Here is a 24,483-nt window from a genome sequence, read left to right on the forward strand (position 1 = left end):
GAAAGCTGAGTACAGGATTAAGGATAGGATTCTTGGCAGTGTGGAGGAACAGAGGGATCTTGGTGTGCAGATACATAGATCCCTTAAAATGGACACCCAAGTGGACAGGGTTGTTAAGAAAGCATATGGTGTTTTGGCTTTCATTAACGGGAGGATTGAGTTTAAGAGTCGTGAGATCTTGTTGCAGCTCTATAAAATTTTGGTTAGACCACATTTGAAATACTGCGTCCAGTTCTGGTCGCCCTATTATAGGAAAGATGTGGATAGTTTGGAGAGGGTTCAGAGGAGGTTTACAAGGATGCTGCCTGGACTGGAGGGCTTATCTTATGAAGAGAGGTTGACTGAGCTCGGACTTTTTCCATTGGAGAAAAGGAGGAGAAGAGGGGACCTAATTGAAGTATACAAGATAACGAGAGGCATAGATAGAGTTGATAGCCAGAGACTACTTCCCAGGGCAGAAATGGCGAACACGAGGAGTCATAGTTTTAAGGTGGTTGGAGGAAAGTACAGAGGGGATGTCAGAGGCGGGTTCTTCACAGAGAGTTGTGAGAGCATGGAATGCAGTTGTGGAAGCAAGGTCATTGGGGACATTTAAGAGACTGCTGGATATGCATATGGTCACAGAAATTTGAGGGTGCATACATGAGGATCAATGGCCGGCACAACATCGTGGGCTGAAGGGCTTGTTCTGTGCTGTACTGTTCTATGTTCTATGTTCTAATACAAATGTGCTTCTGTAGCAACGGCCTGTTAACCCATCTCCACTATGATCACCTAGCAACAACCTAGGAATCCATCCCTACTCTGTTGTCCTGACAACTGACTGTGTTCCATCCCAGTCTGTTCCGTTTCCATCGACCTGTGAAACCATCGGCACTCTACCCCTTGCAGTAGCCTGTGAACCAATCTTTTGTTAGCTTAGGACCAGGCATGTGAAACCACTGAGCTTTGTTTCCATAGCAATGAATTGTAAACTCATTACTGATCGGTCCCAAATCAACTGCCTGTGAATTCATCCCCACTCTGAGCTCCAAGCAACTCCCTGTGAATCCGTTCTGAATCTGTTCTCCTAGCAACGGACTTTAAATCAATCCTTACATTATTGTCCGAACAATGACTTGTCAAACCATTCCCACTCTTTTCTCCTTACCTTGGCCTGTGAACCAATACTTCACTGTTCCCCGAGCATTGACCTGCGAACCCATCCCCACTCTGTCCATCTAGCAACAGGCTCTTACCCATCTCCAACTTTTTTTTTCCTCGTAGCAACTGCTGTGACCACATCCCCATGGTGCCCCAAGCAACAGCCTGTGAAACATCACCACATTGTTCTCATAGCAACAGCGTGTGAATCGATCATTCCTCTGTTCTCTCAGTAATGGCTGATTAACCAGCCTTACTCTCTTCCTCCAGCAATGGCCTGTGAACCCATCCCTGCTCTGTTCCCACAGCAATAGCCTGTGAACCCATCCCCACTCCTAGCAATGGCCTGCGAGTGCATCTCACCTTTTTCTCCAGGCAGTGTCCCGTGAACCTTGCCACATGATACCCTCATAGCAACAGCATGTTAACCAATTCCCACACCATGCCACAAGGAATGACCTGTGTACCCTTTCCGACTCAGTTCCTATGGCAACATCCTGTGAACACTTACATTTATCATTCTCCTGGCAACGGTCTGTGAACACATCTCTACTCTGTTCCCCTTGCAATTGTGAGAGACAGGGATGAGTAAACTGCAGTAAAGAATTACTGCAGCTTTGAACAAAGACATCTGGTGCTGAGCTGAGTGATAAGATAAGGGAGTGAAGGCCAATCAGTTAGAAAGCAGAATGAACTGGCCCCAAACTGCTAAGTTTTGCTTTGCACCATAGACATAGTTAAAGTGCATGCTTAATGAGACAATGCATATTAACTTTAACGCCCATGCTTACGAGACTGCTTAATTAACATAACATGCAATGTATGAAGAGGGTGGGACAAGGGACGACATGGGAAGATTGTGCACCTTGGAGCTCATATTGGACAGAGCCGAAAGGGGAGGACATAGATGGATAAAATGATGTATAAAAAGGGGCGAATCCCTGAGCTGTGTGTGTGTCTCAGGCAATGGGAGGCACCCGATTCTGCAGACTCATAATAAAGCGCAAGTAACTTGTTTCCAAGACTTTGTCTCCTGACTTTGTGATTGTCAGCACGTGAATTTATATCTCACACAATGGTGTCTTACCCATTCCCGATTTGTACTCCTAGTAACACCTATTATCTCATCTCTGCTGTGGCCCTAGCAACATCAAATGGAACATTCCAAAAATGTTCTCATAGCAATGGCCTGTGAACTGATCCTTCCTCTGTTTCCTCAGTAACGACCTGTGAGCACATCTCCACTGAATTCCCAAGCAATGGCCTTTGAACTCAACCTTCAACTCAAGATCCATTTTTTGCAGCAGCGTGATTGGGGGGGGGGGGGTGGGGAGCGGTGGGAGCGAGGACCAGGGGCCTGCCGGGAGGTAAATTATTCATTTTGGCAGCGGAGTTGAGTAGGAGTGGTCGAATTAGGCTCTCAGAACGAGTGAACTAATATATTTAGGCAGTGGCTAAACCCGAGACACTACACGTGCAGTGTCTCCCACTCGCCCTCCTACTCTGATCAAATAAAAAGACTCGGGTGTGTTGCTAAGGTAAATGTTTTGTTTTATCGTGTGCTGGTAAGTAGAGTGATTTGTTGCAAGTTTTTCATATCATTTATCTAGCATTTGATATTATACTCGGGCTAAGTTAAGCTTAAGAACAAAAATGGCAGGAGACCCCAGACCCATGTTATGCTCCTCTTGCTCAATGTGGGAGCTCAGGGACGCAGCTGATGTCCCTGACTCCTTCATGTGCAGCAGGTGTGTCCAGCTGCAGCTCTTGTTAGATCGCATGATGGCTCTGGAGCAGTGGATGGACTCACTTTGGAGCATCCGCGATACTGAGAAAGTTGTGGATAACACGTTCAGCAAATTGGTCACACCGCAGATTAAGATTGCTGAGGGAGAAAGGGAATGGGGGACCAAAAGGCCTAAAAAAGCAAGAAGGCAGTGCAGGTGTCCCCTGCGGTCATCTCCCTCCAAAACAGGTTTTGGATACGGTTTGGGGAGATGGCTCACCAGGGGAAGACAACAGTAGCCAAGTTCATGGCACCGCTGTACAGAAGAGCGGGAAAAAGAGTGGAAGGGCCGTAGTCTGAGGGGACTCGATTGTATGGGGAGCAGATAGGCAGTTTTGTAGTTGAAAACGAGACTCATGAATGGTATGTTGCCTCCCAGTTGCACGGGCCAGGGATGTCTCAGATCGACTGCAGGACATTCCAAAGGAGGAAAGTGAACAGCCAGCTACCGTTGTGCATATAGTCACCAATGATGTGGGTTAAAAATGGGATGAGGTCCTACAACCAGAATTTAGGGAGTTAGAAGCCAATCTAAAAAGTAGGACCTCAGAGGTAGTAATCTCAGGATTGCTACCAGTGCCATGTGCTAGTCAGTGCAGAAATGAAAGAATAGGCAGGATAAATGAGTGGCTTGAGAGATGGTGGAGGAGGGAGGGGTTCAGATTTTTGGGACATTGGGGCTGGTTCAGAGGAACGTGGGACTATTACAAATTGGACGGTCTATACCTGGGATGGACTGGAACTAATGTCTTCAGGGATGCTTTTACCAACATTGTTTGGGAGGGTTTAAATGAATGTGGCACGGGATGGGAACCAAATGAGGAGGTTAGTGGACAGTAACCAGGTAGAAACTACAGACTGTAAGGAATGAGATAATGAAGTCAGTGTGACTCAGGGGAAGGGTAGCCAGTGAGCAGATGATGAACCCAAAGGGACAGGTGGTCTGAGGTGCATTTGTTTTAAGGCGAGAAGTGTAGTAGGTAAGGCAGATGAACTGAGGGCTTGGATTAGTACCTGGGAGAACAATGTTATTGCTACTGCTGAGACTTGGTTGAGGGAAGGGCAAGATTGGCAACTAAATATCCCAAGATAAAGATGTTTCAGGCAGGATAGAGAGGGAGGTAAAAGGGGTAGAGGAGTTGCATTACTTGTCAAAGTGGATATCACAGATGTGCTGAAGGAGGGCACTGTGGAGGACTCGAGCAGTGAGGCAATATGGGCAGAGCTCAGAAATAGGAAAGATGCGGTAACAATTTTGGGGCTCTATTATGGGCCTCCCAACAGCGGGGATTAGATGTACAAATATGTAGACAGATTATGGAAAGATGTAGGAGCAACAGGGTGATGATGATGGGAGATTTTAATTTTCCTAACATTGGCTGAGATTTAATTAGTGCTACGGGTTTAGATGGAGCAGAATTTATAAGGAGCATCCAGGAAAGTTTTCTAGAGCAGTCTATAAATCGTCCAACTCAGGAAGCGGCCTTACTGGACTCAGTATTGGGGAATGAGCCTGGCCAGGTGGTTGATGCTTCAGTAGGGGATTACTTTGAGAATAGTGATCACAAGTCCGTTAGTTTTAGAATACCGATGGACAAAGACGAGAGTGGTCCTAATGGAAGAATGCTGAATTGGGGGAAGGCCAACGATAGCAAAATTCAGCAGGAGCTGGGGATTATGGATTAGGAGTAGCTGTTTGACGGTAAATCCATATTTGATATGTGGGAGACTTTTAAACAGAGGGTGATTAGAGTGCGGACAGACATGTCCTGGTGAAACGAGGGATAGAAAGGGCAAGATTAGGGAGCCATGGATGACAGATGAAATTGTGAGACTAGCTAAGAGGAGAAAGGAAGCATAAATAAGGTTTCAGCAACTGAAAACAGATGAAGCTTTGGACGAATATCGGGAAATTAGGATCAATCTGAAACGAGAAATTAAGAGGGATAAAGGGGATCATGAAATATCTTTAGCAACAGGATTAAGGAAAATCCCAAAGCCTTCTATTCATACATAAGGTGCAAGAGAGTAGCCCACTCAAGGACAACGCAGGGATGTTATGCAAGTAGTAAGAGAAAATGAGTGAGATTCCTAATGCATACTTTGCATTGAGATTCACAGAGGAGAAGGACATGACAGATATTGATGTTGTGGATAGATGTTTGATTATTATCGGTCAAGTCAACATAAGGCGGGGGGAATGTGTCGGGTATTACGAAAGGCATTAGGGTGGACAAATCCCCAGGTCTGGACAGGATCTATCTCAGGTTACTGAAGGAAGTGAGAGAGGAAATATCTGGGGCCTTAAAAGATATTTTTGCAGCATCCTTGAGCATGAGTGAAGTCCCACAGCAGTGGAGAATCGCTAATGTTGTCCCCTTGTTTAAGAAGGATAGCAGGAATAATCCAGGTCATTATAGACCTGTGAGCCTGACGCCAGTGGTGGGGAAGCTGCTGGAGAAGATGCTGAAGGATAGGATCTATTTACATTTGGAAGAAAATGGGCTTATTAGTGATAGGCAGCATGGTTTTGTGCAGGGAAGGTTTTGTCTTACCAACTTGATAGGATTCTTTGAGGAAATGACAAAGTTGATAGATGAGCTAAGGGCTGTAGATGTCATATACATGGACTTCAGTAAGGCGTTTGATAATGTTCCCCATGGTAGGCTGATGGAGAAAGTGAAGTCGCATGGGGTCCAGGGTGTACTAGCTGGATAAATAGAGAACTGGCTAGGCAACAGGCAACAGAGAGTTGTAGTGAAAGTGAGTTTCTCAAAATGGAGAACTGTGACCAGTGGTGTTCCACAGGGATCCATGTTGAAACCACTGTTGTTTGTGATATACATAAATGATCTGGAGGAAGGTATAGATGATTTCATTAGCAAGTTTGCAGATGACACTAAGATTGGTTGAGTAGCAGATAGTGAAGGGGATTGTCGGAGAATACAGCAGAATATAGATAGATTGGAGAGTTGGGCAGAGAAGTGGCAGGTGGAGTTCAATCCAGGCGAATGTGGGGTGATGCATTTTGGAAGATCCAATTCAAGAGCAAATTATGAGGCAAATGGAAAAGCCCTGGGGAAAATTGATGCACAGAGAGATCTGGGTGTTCAGGTCCATTGTACCACGAAGGTGTCAAAGCAGGTCGATGGAGTGGTCGAGAAGTCATACAACATTCATCAGACAGGGTAATGAGTACAAGACTGGGCAGGTCATGTTACAGTTGTATAGGACGTGGTCTCGACCACATTTGGGATACTGTGTACAGTTCTGGTCGCCACATTACCAAAAGGATGTGGATACTTTGGAGGGGGTGCAAAGGAAGTTCACCAGGATGTTGTCTGGTATGGAGGGCACACTCTATGAAGAGAGGTTGACTAGATTATGCTTATTTACATTTGAAAGACGGAGGTTGAGGGGACACCTGATTGAGGCCTACAAAATCATGAGAGGTATAGATAGGGTGGATGGCAAGAAGCTTTTTCCCAGAATGGGGGCTCAATTACTAGGGGTCACAATTTCAAGTTGAGAGGGGAAACGTTTAAGGGATATATGTGTGGAAAGTTCTTTACACAGAGGGTGGTGGGTGCCTGGAATGCACTGCCAGTGGAGGTGGTAGAGATGGGCACGATATCATCATTTAAGATGTATCTAGACAGATATATGAATGGCATGGAGGAGAGATGCAGATCCTTGGAAAATAGACGACAGGTTTAGATAGAGTATCTGGATCAGCACAGGTTTGGAGGGCTGAAGGGCCAGTTCCTGTGCTGTAATTTTCATTATTCTTTGTTCTTCCTCAGTTCCCCTGGCAATGACCGTGTAAACCATCTGCACTTTCTTATCCTTTCAATGGCCTGTGAACCCATCATCACTCTCTTGTTCCAGTAACGGCCTGAGAACCATTCCTGACTATGTTCCCCCAGCACTGGTCTGTGAATGCATCTATACTCTGTTCCCCTAGCAATGGCCTATGAACCAATCTCAAATCCGTGCTCGGCACAACAGCCTTTAACCTATCTGATTTTTTTCTCAGAGCAAAGGCCTGTGAACCCATCCTCACTGTATCCCAAGCAACAGCCTACGTAACCTCTCCAAACTGTTCTGCTAGCAATAGCCAGTCAGCCCATCGCCACACTTCTGGTGGAGCAAAAGCCTGTGAACCCATTCTCACTCTGTCCACCTAGAAGTGATCTGTGAATAGACCGCCAATCTGACCCTGCAGCAAAAGATTGTGAACACTTCCTCTGTTCCCCTGGCACTGGCCTGTGAATCCATCCTCACTCTGTTCAGCTAGCAACAGCAATGGTACCCATCCCCACTCTGTTTCCCTAAGATGTCCTGTGAACTCATCTCCACTCTCCTCCTATCACTGACCTGTGAACCAATCCCCAATCTTGTCTCATTACAACAGCTTGTGACCCCATCCCCAGGCTGTTCCCCTAACGACAGCCTCTTCATTCATCCCAATTTGTTCTCTTGGTAGTGGCCTGTGAACCCATCCTCCCTCTTTTTACCTAGCACTAACCTATTAACCCATCTTAACTCCCTTTACCTCGCAGCATCCTGTGAACCCATCCCATCTCTGTTCTCATGGCAATGGGTTGTTAACCTATCCCAAGTATGGCCAGCTTAAGAGAAGTGAGCATGAGGGCCATTAGGAGGTAGAGTGAGTGCAAGAGAGAGGGAGAGGGAGAGAAGCAGAGGCAGAGACAGAGACACAGTAAAGGAGATAAGGGGTAGAGAGAGAACTGGGGGAATACACGAGGAAGACAAGAGAGAGGGGTGTAGAGAGAGAGATGGAGTAGGTCGAGGAGAAGGAAAGAGAGATTGGGACAAATGGGTGAGGGTGAGAAGGGGTGAAAGGAGATGAATAGAGAAAGGACACAGTGGGGTGGGGAGAGAGGGGAAATCAAGAGAAACGGGGGAACTGAGTTGGGAGGAGATGGAGACAGAGGTACAGAGGGAGAGAGACAAGGCACAAAAGGGGAGAGACAGACAGGGCACAGCAGGCGGGAGAGAGGGCAAGAGAAAAGGAAAGGGGGAAGAGAGGGAGATGGGGAGACAGAGAGAGAGACAGTGAGGGAGATGGAGGAGGAAAGATACAGTTGGGGTCAGAGAGTGGTGGCACGATGGACACGGGGAGAGGGAGTCTTGGGGGACAGGAATGGGGAGAAGAAAGAGAGACTTGGGTGTTGGAGATGAGGCAAGAGAAAGAGAGAGTCTTGGGGAAGGAGACAGGGTGAAATGGGTGGGCAGCGGAGAGGCGTTGAAAAGAGAGGGCGGAACAGAGAGGGGTTGAAGAGAGAGGGGGAATGGAGAGTGGTTGGAGAGAGTGGGCTGAGGGATGGAGAGGGTTGAAGTGAGACGGGGCGGAGAGGGGTTGAAGAGATTGGGGGGAAAGAGAGGGGCTGGAGAGAGAGAGAGAGGGTATGGAGAGGGGTTCGAGTGCGAGGATGGGATGGAGAAGGGTTTGGGGGTGTAAGGAGACAGGTTGGAGATAGAGGGGGGTATATAGAGGGCTGTTGGCGGCTGAGAGTTGGGGGATGGAGGGGGGGTCGGAGAGAGAGGAGGGGTACAGCCAAGGGTTGGAGGGAGAGAGGTTAGATACAGGCAGGGGTTGGAGAGAGAGGGTGGGACATAAAGGGGTTGGACAGAGAGAGGGTGGGATGGAGAGGGGTCAGAGAGAGAGACAATGAGATGGAGAGGGGTTGGCTGTCTCTCTCCGGCTCAGCTTCTTCAACACAAAGACAAACAACAATGTCATTCACTCGATTGTTTGACATGTTTTAATGAACTTTTTTTTATTAATTACCAATTGAAGTGATCAATACAGTCAATGGAATGGTGCCCTTCATTATTGGAACCTGCGTTGAGAGGAGCATTGGCATGTTTCCCTGTAACCCCCTGTTGGATAAGGTTGGATAAACCAGCACGACCCTCAGTCTGTTATCAAAGTGACAGGCTGCTTCAGTGCTGAAACATTGAGCTGAAATGATGAAAATCCTGGATGGATTGATTAATGAGTGAATTTGATTGATTGATGAATTTTGGTAAAGGGATATTTCGGCACATTCTTCAGCTGCTGCCTGAACTTAGTCTGGGTCACGGCATAAATTCCGGTGTTTGTGCAGCAACTGAGGAGCTGCAGCATGAAGCCCAATTCCCCCACAAAGTTATCTATCGAGAAAGGCACATCAATCAAATCATACATCCGTCTCCACATATAATACACAATTAACATTGACCATAACAGGATGAAATTGGCCGAGATCATAAACAGTAAAATGATTTCTCATTTCTGTGTCACACTGATCATCCCCATTGGTGTGAGTCCGGAGTCTCCTGCGGGCTCTGCTGGTCACTAAAATGTGTCTGACGGTGAAAACGTTGAGCAGCAGAATCAGGAGAAATGGGAGAGTCGGGTTTAGAATGTGGTGGAGGAACTCGATTGTGACCCAGAACAGAGAGAAATAAACGTTATTTGTTACAAAACAAAACCAGGGGAGGTTCGCCAGCCAAAAGCGAGCTGTGAACATAAAATACAACAAAATGTTCTTTAAACAGCTCAGCACAGTCACTGTTCCCATAACCACAGCCGCCATTTTCTCACTGCAATATTTACTTTTCAGCTTCTGGCAACAAATGGCCACAAATCGATCAAAGGTGAAAGTGACAGTGAACCAGACAGAGCAGTCAGTGGCTGCATAAAGCAGGGCGGCATGGATATTACACACGGGGATGGACACCAGGAAATAAAACTGTTCTCGATAAACAACAGGAATTTGTCTCAAAGTCAGGTCGAGTATAATGACCAGTAGATCCGCCACTGCCATGGCCCCCAGGTAACGTCTGACACACGGAGACAATCCACAATCTTTATAAAGCAGGACGTAGATAGTCACTACGTTAACTGTGAGGAAGGAAAACAAATACATTATATATCAGTCTGGAGGAAAATTTTCCAGTTTAATTGAGAACAGTGGTAGATTGCCACGATATTCACAGATTTATTGAAATAACTGGAGCTGAAATAACCAGTTGTAATGTCTGAATTACTTATAAAATGAAACATAAAAGACAAGAACCTTCCATCCCTGAACACAGACACATATCCATAAAAACAGAAGCATTCTTGAACATTCCCACAACTCAATCCCCCGACAGCAGGTTCACGGCACTTCTTATCAGTTCCTAATATGGAGGGTGAAGACATTGCCAACCTGAAGGATTCCGATTCCCACCCAGTTCCTTGAACTGGAGATTCAAATGGAGATTGGAAATTTCTGTCTGTTAGTCTGAATTGTAGTCAGTCTCTGTTGTGAAAAAATGTAAATACAGGGGAAATGTATTCACACTTTTAACTGTTTGAGGGGATTTCGAAGCAGTATCGTCTTCTCCCTGGAATGGGATCCCTTCCCTTGGGATCTTTTGCTGACTTAACTGAGGTCTAGCCTTTCACAAATATTGAAAGTTATAAAATGTTCCAGGGAATGTTGGTTATTGAATGCTCCATGGAATGTTGATAATAGAATATTCTGGGGAATGTCAGTTACAGAATGTTCTGGGGAATGTCGGTTACAGAATGAGATGGAGACATAAAGAGCCACATCACAAAGGCTCTTCTGTCCATCAGTTTTGTTGAGATCCACTCAGCCTCGCAGTGGAAATCTCTCCCCAAATTCAACACAACTGGTGCTTTGTACACAAGAACGATAATATTTAAACAGTACCTTGATCATTTGACATAAGATCCTCTATTATGATCGTACAATTATCCTCCTTTATTTGGAGATCTCCTCCGACTCCTTTTCATTTTTGTATAACACTGCTATATGTAAAATGTCCTGAATATTCAGTTCCCAACTAAGAGAGATTACTGGACTTAGTGATACAATGTGCACTGGAGTGTTCTCTCCGACTGTTCAGACATCCAAAGTGTTGCTCCATCTTCCTGACGCTCTGTTCCCTGATGTTCCCAGTGGTTCCATTTCTCTCAACACACATAGGATCTTTTGATAGGTTTGGGTGGCATGGGAGTGATCAATGGAGCGTGGTTTGAACCATCTATCAAGGGGACAGCGTTTACCTGAAAGGCCATCATTTCTTTCTACCTGAAGACGCTATGATGATGGGAATGGCTGCCTGCTTCTGAATGAAGAGTCTGTCACTGCTGCCAGCGCAGTGGATATTTACCAATATGATTTGCATAGTCACACTGCAACGCTCATGGAGTGACAGTTTGGAATGATTACTCACAAAAATACAACAACAAAATAAAGGAATTTCTAGATCCGCTGAAATGGTTGGTGATACCACATTCTCAAACCACCTTGCAGAACCAGCCCAGATGAAATATCTGTTCAGCATGGAGCACTGTGCTGACCAGGCTTGTGAACTGCTCAGTACAACCCAGCAATCTGTCCAGAGTGGGACACTGCGCAACACTTCCCAGTCAACTCGATATCACTCCAGCGTGGGGAGCTGTGCAGACCACACCAGTGTCTTGATCAATAAACCTCTTCTAGTTGCCTGTCCAATATGGAGAGCTGTGCAGACCACATGAGTGCATTGATCTATAAACCTGGCATTAGTATCTGTTCAGTGTTTGGAATTGTGCAGACTGCAATTACCTTCATCTATAAAACCAGAGTAGATATCTGTCCAGCATGGGAAGCTGTGAAGTGAACACCACTGAAATAATCTTTAAACCCAGAGCAGTCACCCTTCCACCACGTAGAGCTGTGCAGTCCACCCCAGGGCATTGCTCGATAACACTGTGTTAGATCGCTGCCCAGCATGGGAAAACTTGCAGACCATCTGAAAAGAAACAGAATGTGCAGCTGCAATCCATTTACAGCACCGTATCTCCATGGCGCCATGGGTCTGAAATTCACTGCCAGATTGAGATGTTGGGGATTTTGTTTAAATTCCAACAAATGGGAGAGGCTTGGGATATAGCCAGAGAGGGAGAGGCTGAGGGACAATGCCATGGAAGGATGTATTCACAGGCTTCAGAATGTTGATATGTAGACATTTCGATAGCATATTTCAATATGGGCCAGTATTTCAAAATTGATGCATGAATAGGATATTGCTATGTGTTCAGATGATGAAGAGTTTGGAATGAGCATTTGTTCTGCATTTGTGACTGAGTGTGGTCAGCACAGTCTTCGACCCACGAGGCTGAATCTAGCAATAATTTGTCTCAGTGTCATTTTCATTGAGTTTGACAGGGAAATTGCACGAGGCCAAGCTAGATTTCTGGTATGATCTTATCGAACTCACCTCATTAACTACCTACTTCACCCCATCGCATTGCTCCCATTCAATGCCAGCCTAATTCCAACCCATCGTCTATATACTCCTAGGTATTGCAACGGGGTATAGACAGGAAAGTTCGTGAGTAAACCTTCCACAAAAAGAAAATTACAGTGTTGGTTATGGGAAGTTTGTAATTTGGGGAAAGGTTAAAACAACAGTAAGTTATATAACTGTTGAAATAATGCAGACCTTGGTGCTAGAGGGATGTGTATGCCATGGTATATGAATCATATGAAGTTAGTCTGAAGATGTAGCAAATAATTTGTAAAGTACCTCCTCCCTTCCCACTATCCAAGGGCCCAAACATGTCTTCTGGGTGAAGCAGCACTTCACCCGCACTTCCCACAATCCAGTCTACTGCATTTGCTGCTCAAAATGTGGACTCCTCTACATTGGGGGAATGAAGAATAGACTGGGTGACTGTTTTGCAGAACATCTATGTTCTATTTGTAAAAACAGACTTTGAGCTCCCTGTTGCCTGCAACTTGAACACACCACCCTGTTCCCTGCACAAAACCTCTGTCACTGGCTTGCTGCAGTGTTCCAGCAAAGCTCAATGCAAGCTGGAAGAACGACACGTCATTTTCTGCTTGGCACCCTACAGCCCCACAGGTTCAGCGTCGAGTTCAAATAATTTTAGGGCCTAAATTCTCTGATGTCTTAACCCCCCAACCCACACAGCAGGCTTTGTTAACACATAGTCTGCCATTAGACACTATCTATTGATCGTCACTAACAGTCTGCATTAACAATTTTTCACTCTCTCGGCCAGATCGTTTTCAACTCCTTTGTCGATCCATCTGCTCTTCTGTCTCTTCGGACTCCATCCTATCAGTTACTCCTTACCCTATCCCCTTCCTATTTTCTGTATATAAGCCGACATTTTCGCAGCTATGATTCGTTCTGAGGAATGGTGACCACACCTGAAATGTTAACTTTTTTTTCACAGATGCTGCCAGACCTGCTGAGCTTTTCCAGAAACTTCTGTTTTTGTTCATGTAAAAAATATTCTGTATTCAAGTATAGCACTCCCAATGGTTCCCATTTGTGGATGCCTCAACTGTATATGCATATTACTCAGACTTACATACACTGTACGAAAGGCAACAACACACAGGAACTGCCAACACACATTGGGAAGTATATCTTCTTCTGTCGATAATTTAGATTTCTCTATGTTTATATCTCCTCAACCATATTCTCTTTCTATTACTGTCTGTCTCTCTCATGTATGTGTGTATAGATATTATATATACCTAATTACAAATCCTCCAATTGTTCTCCATGTCCTATCTCTCAAACCATCCAATTTCAGTTTAAAGCTGTTGCTCACTTTTGATACGATGCGATTAGAATTGAGTAATGTAACTACAAAGACACGAGGGAGTAATTGACCAGAGTTAATTGGAAAGGAAGCTTAGCAGGGAAGACAATGAAGCAACAATGGCATGAGTTTCTGAGGATAATTTGGATGCACACCTGAAATTTGTGAATGTCTCAATTAACACAAACTCCACAGGTTTATCAAAGATGATTTCCCTTTCGTGGATCACAGTTGACTCCACCAAGTCAAATTGTGATTCCCCGAAGGGTCTAGTTTTCACTTTTCTTCTAAGGGATTCCAGTATTTCTTTCATAACAGATAACAGGATGTCCAATATTTAGTCTTTTTTTTTGTTTTCCCACCCACTCCCACTTTTCAAGCTACAACAGTTGCTTTCCAGTGTGCAGGATCCAGAATTTCTAGAATCTAATCCATTTTGAAGAGCATTTAATAATTCTTTCTTGTAGTTATAACTTGTTATATCGAAGAATTAGAGGACGCAGCTGTTGAGATTGGAAAGAGGGGCAATAATATTTTCCAGTCAACAGTATTGGAATATTACTCTTTATAACTCATATGAAGAGCAGACTTAAGGATACATCTACAACGAGGAATGAGCAGAGAAAATATTAATCAAATGTATTTATTCCAAACAAAATACAGGACAAAATGGCTTTCCGTACATACCAAGTATGGAAAGTACAAAGAGATACAATTATAAAACGCACTCGTGATAGTGAGCTATATAAATTAAAATTTGGACTACAAAACCATGGAATTCATGTCCAAACTTCATCGATCTGACACTGATTTCCCCTCTGTCCGTGAACGTCCTCACTGAGATTCTCTGCCCTCGTCTCTCATACAGTGCACGCGTTATCTGTTCCTGCTGTTGTTGGCACAGTCTATTGAAGTAAATCAACATTCACCTTAGAGCAACTTTGGTTAGTTGGATTCTGTTTAATTGTCAGCAACCCAGCAGTACGATATTATTTTGAGGTCAACGATCTGGGAAGGACAGCCAATATCAGGAAAGTGCTCACAGGGCACGGCATCAGACAAAGTGCTTGCAGACCATGGGAATTTCTAAATAAAATTTCCATCTTTTGTCTGTCCCTGTTAATCTATCCTCATTCTGTCTTCTGATTTATTTGACTTGCACCTCTTCTCCCTTCACCTCCCTCTCTCCCCACACTGTCTCCAAAGTGCGCAGTTAGGGTCTCTGAGCCAACATTAAAAAAAAACTTGAGGTGTCTGGAGAGAAAAACTGGTCCAATGATTGGCATGGTGTGCAATCATCCATTATCTCTTCCTGTTCTTCTCTGATGTGCAGCTTCAACAAAAACCCTGTTAAAATAGATTGAATGAAATTTTGAGTCGGGGGGAGGATGTTCACCAGAGAATATTTCAATCAGGAGTTAAAGAAGGATGAGATTGCAGAATAGTACAAATAATAAAACACAACACAGCAGCACAAGAAATGACAACAGAATAGAAATTATCATTGCAAGTCATTCCAAGTTCAACATCTTGATGTGAGAAGTTGTCTGATTTGAACATAAACAGGAAAGCAGTGTTTCTGATTCCAAACATTATGAAAGTAAAGTATCAATATCTTCAGCATAGACTTCCCAATAATTAGAAAGGTTTTCAATATTTTATCATTTATTCTTGCTGAGGGCTGTGATTAATTATGCCAAACGGTGTTGAATTCAATGGGACTGGCAGCACGGGATTGATCCTTTGAAAATAACAGACTAAAAATCACAATCATTACAAAGACAATTTGGTCCCAGCAGATGAGATCACTGATGGCAGCATGCATTCAAAACATTATTGGACTACTGGCTGACTCTGAATCTTCCCACTATCTGTATCATAGGGCTTACCATTGACCAGAAGCAGAAGTCAAATTGAAATGAAAGTATAAGGGTACAAGAGCAGGTCATAGGCTAGCAATTCTGCATTGAAAAGTAGACGAAAGCCCCAGTAGAACATAAGAGAAAGCAACGTATTTCAGAAATTCAGTCATCAAATCAGCTCCAACATTCAATCATTGTTGATATGTTTCTAATGCCTGTTCTCCTGCTTTCTCCCATGATCTGTTCTCTAATCAAGGACCCATTTATCTCTGTCTGAAATCATGTGGCCTGCAGAACCTTTTGCGGAAAAACGTTCCACAGATCACCACCCTCTAACTTGAAGAAATTCCTCCTCATCTCAGTCCTTAAGCGTCATCCCTTCAATCTGGGGCCATGCCCTTGCATCATAGTCTCTCTGATGAGTGGAAACATCTTCTACATGCTTACTGTACCCAAACCTCTCTGTATTCTGAGATAATGGGAACTGCAGATGCTGGAGATTCCAAGATAATAAAATGTGAGGCTGGATGAACACAGCAGGCCAAGCAGCATCTCAGGAGCACAAAAGCTGACGTTTCGGGCCTAGACCCTTCATCAGAGAGGGGGATGGGGGGAGGGAACTGGAATAAATAGGGAGAGAGGGGGAGGCGGACCGAAGATGGAGAGTAAAGAAGATAGGTGGAGAGGGTGTAGGTGGGGAGGTAGGGAGGGGATAGGTCAGTCCAGGGAAGACGGACAGGTCAAGGAGGTGGGATGAGGTTAGTAGGTAGCTGGGGGTGCGGCTTGGGGTGGGAGGAAGGGATGGGTGAGAGGAAGAACCGGTTAGGGAGGCAGAGACAGGTTGGACTGGTTTTGGGATGCAGTGGGTGGGGGGGAAGAGCTGGGCTGGTTGTGTGGTGCAGTGGGGGGAGGGGATGAACTGGGCTGGTTGAGGGATGCAGTGGGGGAAGGGGAGATTTTGAAACTGGTGAAGTCCACATTGATACCATATGGCTGCAGGGTTCCCAGGCGGAATATGAGTTGCTGTTCCTGCAACCTTCGGGTGGCATCATTGTGGCAGTGCAGGAGGCCCATGATGGACATGTCATCAAGAGAATGGGAGGGGGAGTGGAAATGGTTTGCGACTGGGGGGTGCAGTTGTTTGTTGCGAACTGAGCGGAGGTGTTCTGCAAAGCGGTCCCCAAGCCTCCGCTTGGTTTCCCCAATGTAGAGAAAGCCGCACCGGGTACAGTGGATGCAGTATACCACATTGGCAGATGTGCAGGTGAACCTCTGCTTAATGTGGAATGTCATCTTGGGGCCTGGGATGGGGGTGAGGGAGGAGGTGTGGGGACAAGTGTAGCATTTCCTGCGGTTGCAGGGGAAGGTGCCGGGTGTGGTGGGGTTGGAGGGCAGTGTGGAGCGAACAAGGGAGTCACGGAGAGAGTGGTCTCTCCGGAAAGCAGACAGGGGTGGGGATGGAAAAATGTCTTGGGTGGTGGGGTCGGATTGTAAATGGCGGAAGTGTCGGAGGATAATGCGTTGTATCCGGAGGTTGGTAGGGTGGTGTGTGAGAACGAGGGGGATCCTTTTGGGGCGGTTGTGGCGGGGGCGGGGTGTGAGGGATGTGTCGCGGGAATCTGTATTCTGTCAGTTTCAATCAGATCGCACCCCTTAGCTTTCTAAACTCCAGTGAGTACACACACAGAGTCCTCAACTGCTCCTCATATGACAAGCTGTAATCTCCAACATCATTTTGGACCTCATCCAATATCAGCACATCCTTCCCGAGATACAGTGCCCAAAACAGCTCACAATATTCCGAATGCAGTCTGGCCAGAGCCTTATAAAGCCTCAGCAATACGTCTCTGCTCCTGCATTCTAGCTCTCTTGAAATGAATGCTAACATTGCATTTCCTTTTCTAACTACCAACTGAACCTGCACACTAATCATAAGAGAGGACAAGGACTCCAAAATCCCTTTGATTTCATGAAGCCTTTCAGAATATAGTTATGCCTCCATTCTGCCAACCAAAGTGCATAAGCTCACATTACGTTCCATCTACCACTTGTTTGCTGACTGTCCTGGTCTGTCCAAGCCTTTCTCCAGCCTTGCCACTTCCTCAACATCATCTGTCTATCGAACTATCATTGCATCACCTGCAAACTTGGCAAAAATGCCCTCATGCGCTTCGTTCAGATTGTATATGGCATCTCCTGAGTCCCAAAGTATTGTCCACTATCGATAAGGCACGACACTCAGGGCGCTTGATGCCGTTCAGGTTAAAGCAGTGGCTTGACTGGAATCACATCAGCAAAATATTCACTCTCTGTCCCAGTGGCACTCAGTAGGAGCACATCCTGTCCCTGTTTTGTTGTGAATTTACACCATAATGCCTCTCTGTCTTGGCACAAACTGTGTGGTGCTCACACCAACTAATACAGCCAGATCGATCTTCCCGGGAGTCAACCCAAGGAAAGCACTGGATTCTGACTGTGTCCCCAGCCGAGCACGCAGATTACACGCAGACCAACTGGTGCGAGGTATTCACCATCATCTTCAACCTCTCCCTCGTGCAAACCCGTCTCCACCTGCTTCAAGAAGACCACCATATGCCCCTTAATTTTAAGGGAGGGAGACACATACTCTGGAGACTGACTGCCCACCATTACTCATTGCCCAGCATCTCAGAATCTAATCCCTGGAGGCTGTCAGAAAGCATTTGCCCATCGAACCCTGTTGAAATCTGTTCCCACTACCTGGGTTTAAAGTCAGGGGAAAGTGCCGATAATTGGGTGAGATTTTGGAAGCTTGGACACAGGCAGACAGAGACACACAGACTCTGGGAGGAGGGATAAGTCCCAGCCTCCGGAATAAATATCTCTTCTCTCCTTCCCTTCAAACAGAAATACCACGGCTGTTCTGAGGATGTTTGCGACACCTTCGTGATCCCCATTCCTGGGTTTAATATCAGAGGTGATGCTGGGTGGCGGAGGGATGGCAAGTGTCAGTTTGTATAAGTTTAAATCAGTAGTGGGATCCTGTTGTGCTTGGAGGGCTGGGGCTAGTGTTCGATTGTGTGGAAATCTTGCTTTGCTGGGGGAATAAAGTGTTAGACTGAAAGGCAGCAAGTGAAGGGTGTTTCCTATGCATTTGGTGCTGCTTTTTCTTTTTAATTTTAATCAATTTTCATTTCTCAGTCTTGTCAGACTTAGCTGCCCCCACGCAGAGGAGATTTGATCTGGGAGCTGAAACTCATGATGATGCAAAGACAGAGAGCATCAAATATTGTGCCGAGAGGAATCCTCAGACAAGAGCTGGAGCCAGAGAGAGGGAGAGACAGACAGAATTATAACAAACCATTTTGTCTCCTTGCCATTCATTTGTATACACACACTCATGGGGGAGAAGAATTGTGGGTCTTAGGCCGTGTTACAAAGTTATGTAGAGTACTCATGAAATGGAAGGCAGAAAACTAGAAGTTGTTTGTAATAAACAAAAAGGCAGAAAAATGCATGGTTCCTTTCAGAGGCAAAGTGTTTTTCTAAGCTTTGAAATTTATGCAGATAAATGTCTGCACACATCTGTGATGAGAGACAGTTCTGAAATGGAAATATGTATCAACTGGTGATATTATTGGAAACCTTAGGCTTGTTTGAATGTTTGGGTAACTAGCTTGAATCAGCCAATTAATTTAAACCTCGCCCTCAGATGCTGAAGACCAGCTGAATTTAAAATTGATGGTTTTAATAACCTTGGACGAATGCCATCGGAAGAAAGATAATAAAATGTGAGGCTGGATGAACACAGCAGGCCAAGCAGCATCTCAGGAGCACAAAAGCTGACGTTTCGAACCTAGACCCTTCATCAGAGAGGGGGATGGGGAGAGGGAACTGGAATAAATAGGGAGAGAGGGGGAGGCGGACCGAAGATGGAGAGTAAAGAAGATAGGTGGAGAGAGTGTAGGTGGGGAGGTAGGGAGGGGATAGGTCGGTCCAGGGAAGACGGACAGGTCAAGGAGGTGGGATGAGGTTAGTCGGTAGCTGGGGGTGCGGCCTGGGGTGGGAGGAAGGGATGGGTGAGAGGAAGAACCGGTTAGGGAGGCAGAGACAGGTTGGACTGGTTTTGGGATGCAGTGGGTGGGGGGGAAGAGCTGGGCTGGTTGTGTGGTGCAGTGGGGGGAGGGGACGAACTGGGCTGGTTTAGGGATGCAGTAGGGGAAGGGGAGATTTTGAAACTGGTGAAGTCCACATTGATACCATATGGCTGCAGGGTTCCCAGGCGGAATATGAGTTGCTGTTCCTGCAACCTTCGGGTGGCATCATTGTGGCACTGCAGGAGGCCCATGATGGACATGTCATCTAGAGAATGGGAGGGGGAGTGGAAATGGTTTGCGACTGGGAGGTGCAGTTGTTTGTTGCGAACTGAGCGGAGGTGTTCTGCAAAGCGGTCCCCAAGCCTCTGCTTGGTTTCCCCAATGTAGAGGAAGCCGCACCGGGTACAGTGGATGCAGTATACCACATTGGCAGATATGCAGGTGAACCTCTGCTTAATGTGGAATGTCATCTTGGGGCCTGGGATGGGGGTGAGGGAGGAGGTGTGGGGACAGGTGTAGCATTTCCTGCGGTTGCAGGGGAAGGTGCCGGGTGTGGTGGGGTTGGAGGGCAGTGTGGAGCGAACAAGGGAGTCACGGAGAGAGTGGTCTCTCCGGAAAGCTGACAGGGGAGGGGATGGAAAAATGTCTTGGGTGGTGGGGTCGGATTGTAAATGGCGGAAGTGTCGGAGGATAATGCGTTGTATCCGGAGGTTGGTAGGGTGGTGTGTGAGAACGAGGGGGATCCTCTTGGGGCGGTTGTGGCGGGGGCGGGGTGTGAGGGATGTGTTGCGGGAAATACGGGAGACGCGGTCAAGGGCGTTCTCGATCACTGTGGGGGGAAAGTTGCGGTCCTTAAAGAACTGGGACATCTGGGATGTGCGGGAGTGGAATGTCTTATTGTGGGAGCAGATGCGGCGGAGGCGGAGGAATTGGGAATAGGGGATGGAATTTTTGCAGGAGGGTGGGTGGGAGGAGGTGTATTCTAGGTAGCTGTGGGAGTCGGTGGGCTTGAAGTGGACATCAGTTACATGCTGGTTGCCTGAGATGGAGACTGAGAGGTCCAGGAAGGTGAGGGATGTGCTGGAGATGGCCCAGGTGAACTGAAGGTTGGGGTGGAAGGTGTTGGTGAAGTGGATGAACTGTTCGAGCTCCTCTGGGGAGCAAGAGGCGGCACCAATACAGTCATCAATGTACCGGAGGAAGAGGTGGGGTTTGGGGCCTGTGTAGGTGCAGAAGAGGGACTGTTCCACGTAACCTACAAAGAGGCAGGCATAGCTGGGGCCCATGCGGGTGCCCATGGCCACCCCCTTAGTCTGTAGGAAGTTGACCTTGACCGCGTCTCCCGTATTTCCCGCAAATCGAGAACGCCCTTGACCGCGTCTCCCATATTACCCGCATCGAGAACGCCCTTGACCGTGTCTCCCGTATTTCCCGCAACACATCCCTCACACCCCGCCCCCGCCACAACCGCCCCAAGAGGATCCCCTCGTTCTCACACACCACCCTACCAACCTCCGGATACAACGCATTATCCTCCGACACTTCCGCCATTTACAATCCGACCCCACCACCCAAGACATTTTTCCATCCCCTCCCCTGTCAGCTTTCCGGAGAGACCACTCTCTCCGTGACTCCCTTGTTCGCTCCACACTGCCCTCCAACCCCACCACACCCGGCACCTTCTCCTGCAACCGCAGGAAATGCTACACCTGTCCCCACACCTCCTCCCTCACCCCCATCCCAGGTCCCAAGATGACATTCCACATTAAGCAGAGGTTCACCTGCACATCTGCCAATGTGGTATACTGCATCCACTGTACCCGGTGCGGCTTCCTCTACATTGGGGAAACCAAGCGGAGGCTTGGGGACCGCTTTGCAGAACACCTCCGCTCAGTTCGCAACAAACAACTGCACCTCCCAGTCGCAAACCATTTCCACTCCCCCTCCCATTCTCTAGATGACATGTCCATCATGGGCCTCCTGCAGTGCCACAATGATGCCACCCGAAGGTTGCAGGAACAGCAACTCATATTCCGCCTGGGAACCCTGCAGCCATATGGTATCAATGTGGACTTCACCAGTTTCAAAATCTCCCCTTCCCCTACTGCATCCCTAAACCAGCCCAGTTCGTCCCCTCCCCCCACTGCACCACACAACCAGCCCAGCTCTTCCCCCCCACCCACTGCATCCCAAAACCAGTCCAACCTGTCTCTGCCTCCCTAACCGGTTCTTCCTCTCACCCATCCCTTCCTCCCACCCCAAGCCGCACCCCCAGCTACCGACTAACCTCATCCCACCTCCTTGACCTGTCCGTCTTCCCTGGACCGACCTATCCCCTCCCTACCTCCCCACCTACACTCTCTCCACCTATCTTCTTTACTCTCCATCTTCGGTCCGCCTCCCCCTCTCTCCCTATTTATTCCAGTTCCCTCTCCCCATCCCCCTCTCTGATGAAGGGTCTAGGCCTGAAACGTCAGCTTTTGTGCTCCTGAGATGCTGCTTGGCCTGCTGTGTTCATCCAGCCTCACATTTTATTATCTTGGAATTCTCCAGCATCTGCAGTTCCCATTATCTCTGATGCCATCGGAAGAAAGCTGAGTTGTCATCCAAAGTATAAAAGCAGATGGCTTTTGAAAATTAGAGTGAGAGCCAACTGTCATCTGAGGGGAGAGCAACCTGCCTCCGGAGAGATAAGCCCTAAGAAGAAAAAAAAGGAACTGCAGATGCTGTGAATCAAGAACAAAAACAAAGTGGCGGAAAAGCTCAGCAGGTATGGCAGCATCTGCGAAGGTTAAAATTGAGTTAATGTTTCAGGTCCGGTGACCCTTCCCCAGATAAGCTCTGAGCTCTTGCAAGAAATTGCTAAGCTCGATAAGAAATCACTAAACTCTTTAAGACAGTACCATCTATTCAAAAAAGGTATTTTTAGCCAAACACCCTCTCAGAAAATTACAGAGAAAACATGTTCATGGCAGCAGAATCAAAAGAAGAAAGGTGTTTGTGACTCAAGATCAACAGAATAAAGGCATGAGAGCAAGAAGAAGGCAGAGCATTCCAGAAGACACAGTCTGTGTGAACTTTGAGATGCTAAGTTTTACTTTACTTATTTTTCACTTATGTTTGTTGAAACAGCATACCAGTGAAACTTCATTCAATGAAGGAATAGGAAGAAGTTGGCGCGGGTGGTGGTGGGGGCTGGGGGGGTGGGGGGTGAGCTTTTCCAGATGACTTTGGCTTAATTATTAGAGGAGAATATGTATGGACTGGGGCTTCTGTTTCGGTTAACTATCAGAGGGATGCCTTTCTCCCCTCTCTGACAGATTGGGGGCTCAATTCCAGGATCTGGTCAGTTCACGTATGGGTCTGAATGGATATCAACATATTTGGACAGGTTTAAGTAGAGTGGGGGATTTGTGTGCTAAATCATTAAATTGGACTTAGATGAGAAAAATCTGTTTAATTTTGCTTACTTGTGGGGGGGGGGGGGTAAAATTAAAACATGAGCGAAATGGTTCTCAGCATTGATAAAGAGTTTCTGGGGTTTTAAGATGCTTCCCAAATTTTCCAAGAGAGTTTAGAAAGACAGAGGAAGGATATATTGTTAGAATTAGCATACAGGCTAAGATTGGGTTTAACTAGGAATAAAAAGAAGGTTGAAATTGTAAAGGAGTTAGTCAAGCATTTAGGTATATCAGAGAAACAGGAAAGTGCAAAGAAGCAAAAAAAAAATTGCAAACCATACAACTGGAGTTAGACGATGAAAGGGCATTGAAACAGTTTGAATTATATTTACAAGCAGAAGAAAAAACAAAAAGAGAGAAGAGAGGGAAAGAGAGAAAAGAAAGAGAAAGAATGCTTGCTCCAGCTTGATCTTTTTTCAATGCAAGAAGCAACAAGACTTCAAATGGTAGAAGTACAAGATAGAAGTAAGGATAAGCAAACTTATCACAGCCAACAGCCCGGTAGGGATATGTACAAACACGTCCAGACATGACTGAAATTCGATCAAAAAGATGCAGAAACTTTTGAAAAAAAATTCCTTTGTGAAATAGGCTAGGCAGATTAATTGGCAAGCAGCTGGAGGAGGTTACAGAGAAAAGGAGTGGAGTTGGCATTGAAGGAGGCCACAGTGATAAGGAAGAGTGTATTAAGGTGCAGAGGAGGTTACAACAATAAGGAAGAGAGTTGGGTCTGGAGGGGGTTTGACAGATAGGAACAGGTGTAGTTGCTGGTGGAGGTTACAGCAATAGGGAGGGCTCTTGTGGTTGGCGAATATAAAGAGGGGTGTAGGGGCTAGACAATGTTTCAGAGATAGGAGTGCATGGTTGGTGGAGGTTACACAGAATGGAAGGAGTGACTTCTCTTTGCAGGGATGGAGGAGGAATGTGGGGGCTGGACGTGGTTAGAGAGATGTATGACTAAATACATACTACAGAAGGTTACAGTGATAGGGAGGGCAGGAATAGTTGGTTTGGTTACCAGCATGAAGAACTGTTGTTGAGACTGGACGAGGTTCCAGAGACTTGGAACAATATATGTGTGCTGGAGGATGTTCGAGAGATAGGGAGGGGTATAGGTTATGGAGTAAGTTACAGAGATTTGAAGGGCTGGAATAGCTGTTGGAGGTCAGAGATGAGGAGGAGTGCAGGGAATGGAGAAGCTAACAGAAATAGGCAAGGCTATATGGGTTTAAGGAGGATACAAAATGTAGGGTGAAGTGAAATCTGGAGGTGGTTACAGGGATAATAGTATTGTATCCCTGCAGTGGCCCAACAAATCCACACTGACAAATCTCGCCTCACCATCCCTGCAGTTCCCATAGCCAGCCCATCCTTGGACTGTGGGAGGAAACTGGAGCACCCAGTGGAATCTCACACAAAAAGGGAGAATGTGCAAACTCCACAGTCGCCCGAGGCTGGAATTGAGCAGAGGTCCCGGGTACTATGAGGCAGCAGTGCTCACCGTTGA

The 24,483-nt window shown here is 46.4% G+C and overlaps 1 protein-coding gene and 1 long non-coding RNA gene across 9 annotated transcripts in view; one reads left to right on the plus strand and one right to left on the minus strand.

Moving 5' to 3' along the window:
• Window positions 1–2,564: 2,564 nt before the first annotated feature.
• LOC132210096 (uncharacterized) lies at window positions 2,565–9,707 on the plus strand. Its single transcript, XR_009446295.1, has 2 exons — window positions 2,565–2,681; window positions 9,562–9,707. It is a non-coding gene; the product is annotated as an uncharacterized LOC132210096 (long non-coding RNA).
• LOC132210095 (probable G-protein coupled receptor 139) overlaps window positions 8,719–24,483 on the minus strand; it is a 67,166-nt gene continuing 51,401 nt past the window's right edge. For 5 of the 8 annotated variants that reach the window (XM_059649450.1, XM_059649445.1, XM_059649446.1 and 2 more), the window contains one exon: window positions 8,719–9,842. In XM_059649450.1, coding sequence (XP_059505433.1) covers window positions 9,136–9,842 — 707 coding nt within the window. In that variant the 3' untranslated portion in view covers window positions 8,719–9,135. Of the gene's footprint in view, window positions 9,843–10,017; window positions 10,092–14,246; window positions 14,925–24,483 lie in introns of those variants that run through there. The other 3 variants (XR_009446293.1, XR_009446294.1, XM_059649447.1) reach the window with 2 other exon arrangements.

Source organism: Stegostoma tigrinum, chromosome 10 (assembly GCF_030684315.1).
Source record: "Stegostoma tigrinum isolate sSteTig4 chromosome 10, sSteTig4.hap1, whole genome shotgun sequence".
In the NCBI taxonomy this organism is placed as follows: domain Eukaryota; kingdom Metazoa; phylum Chordata; class Chondrichthyes; order Orectolobiformes; family Stegostomatidae; genus Stegostoma; species Stegostoma tigrinum.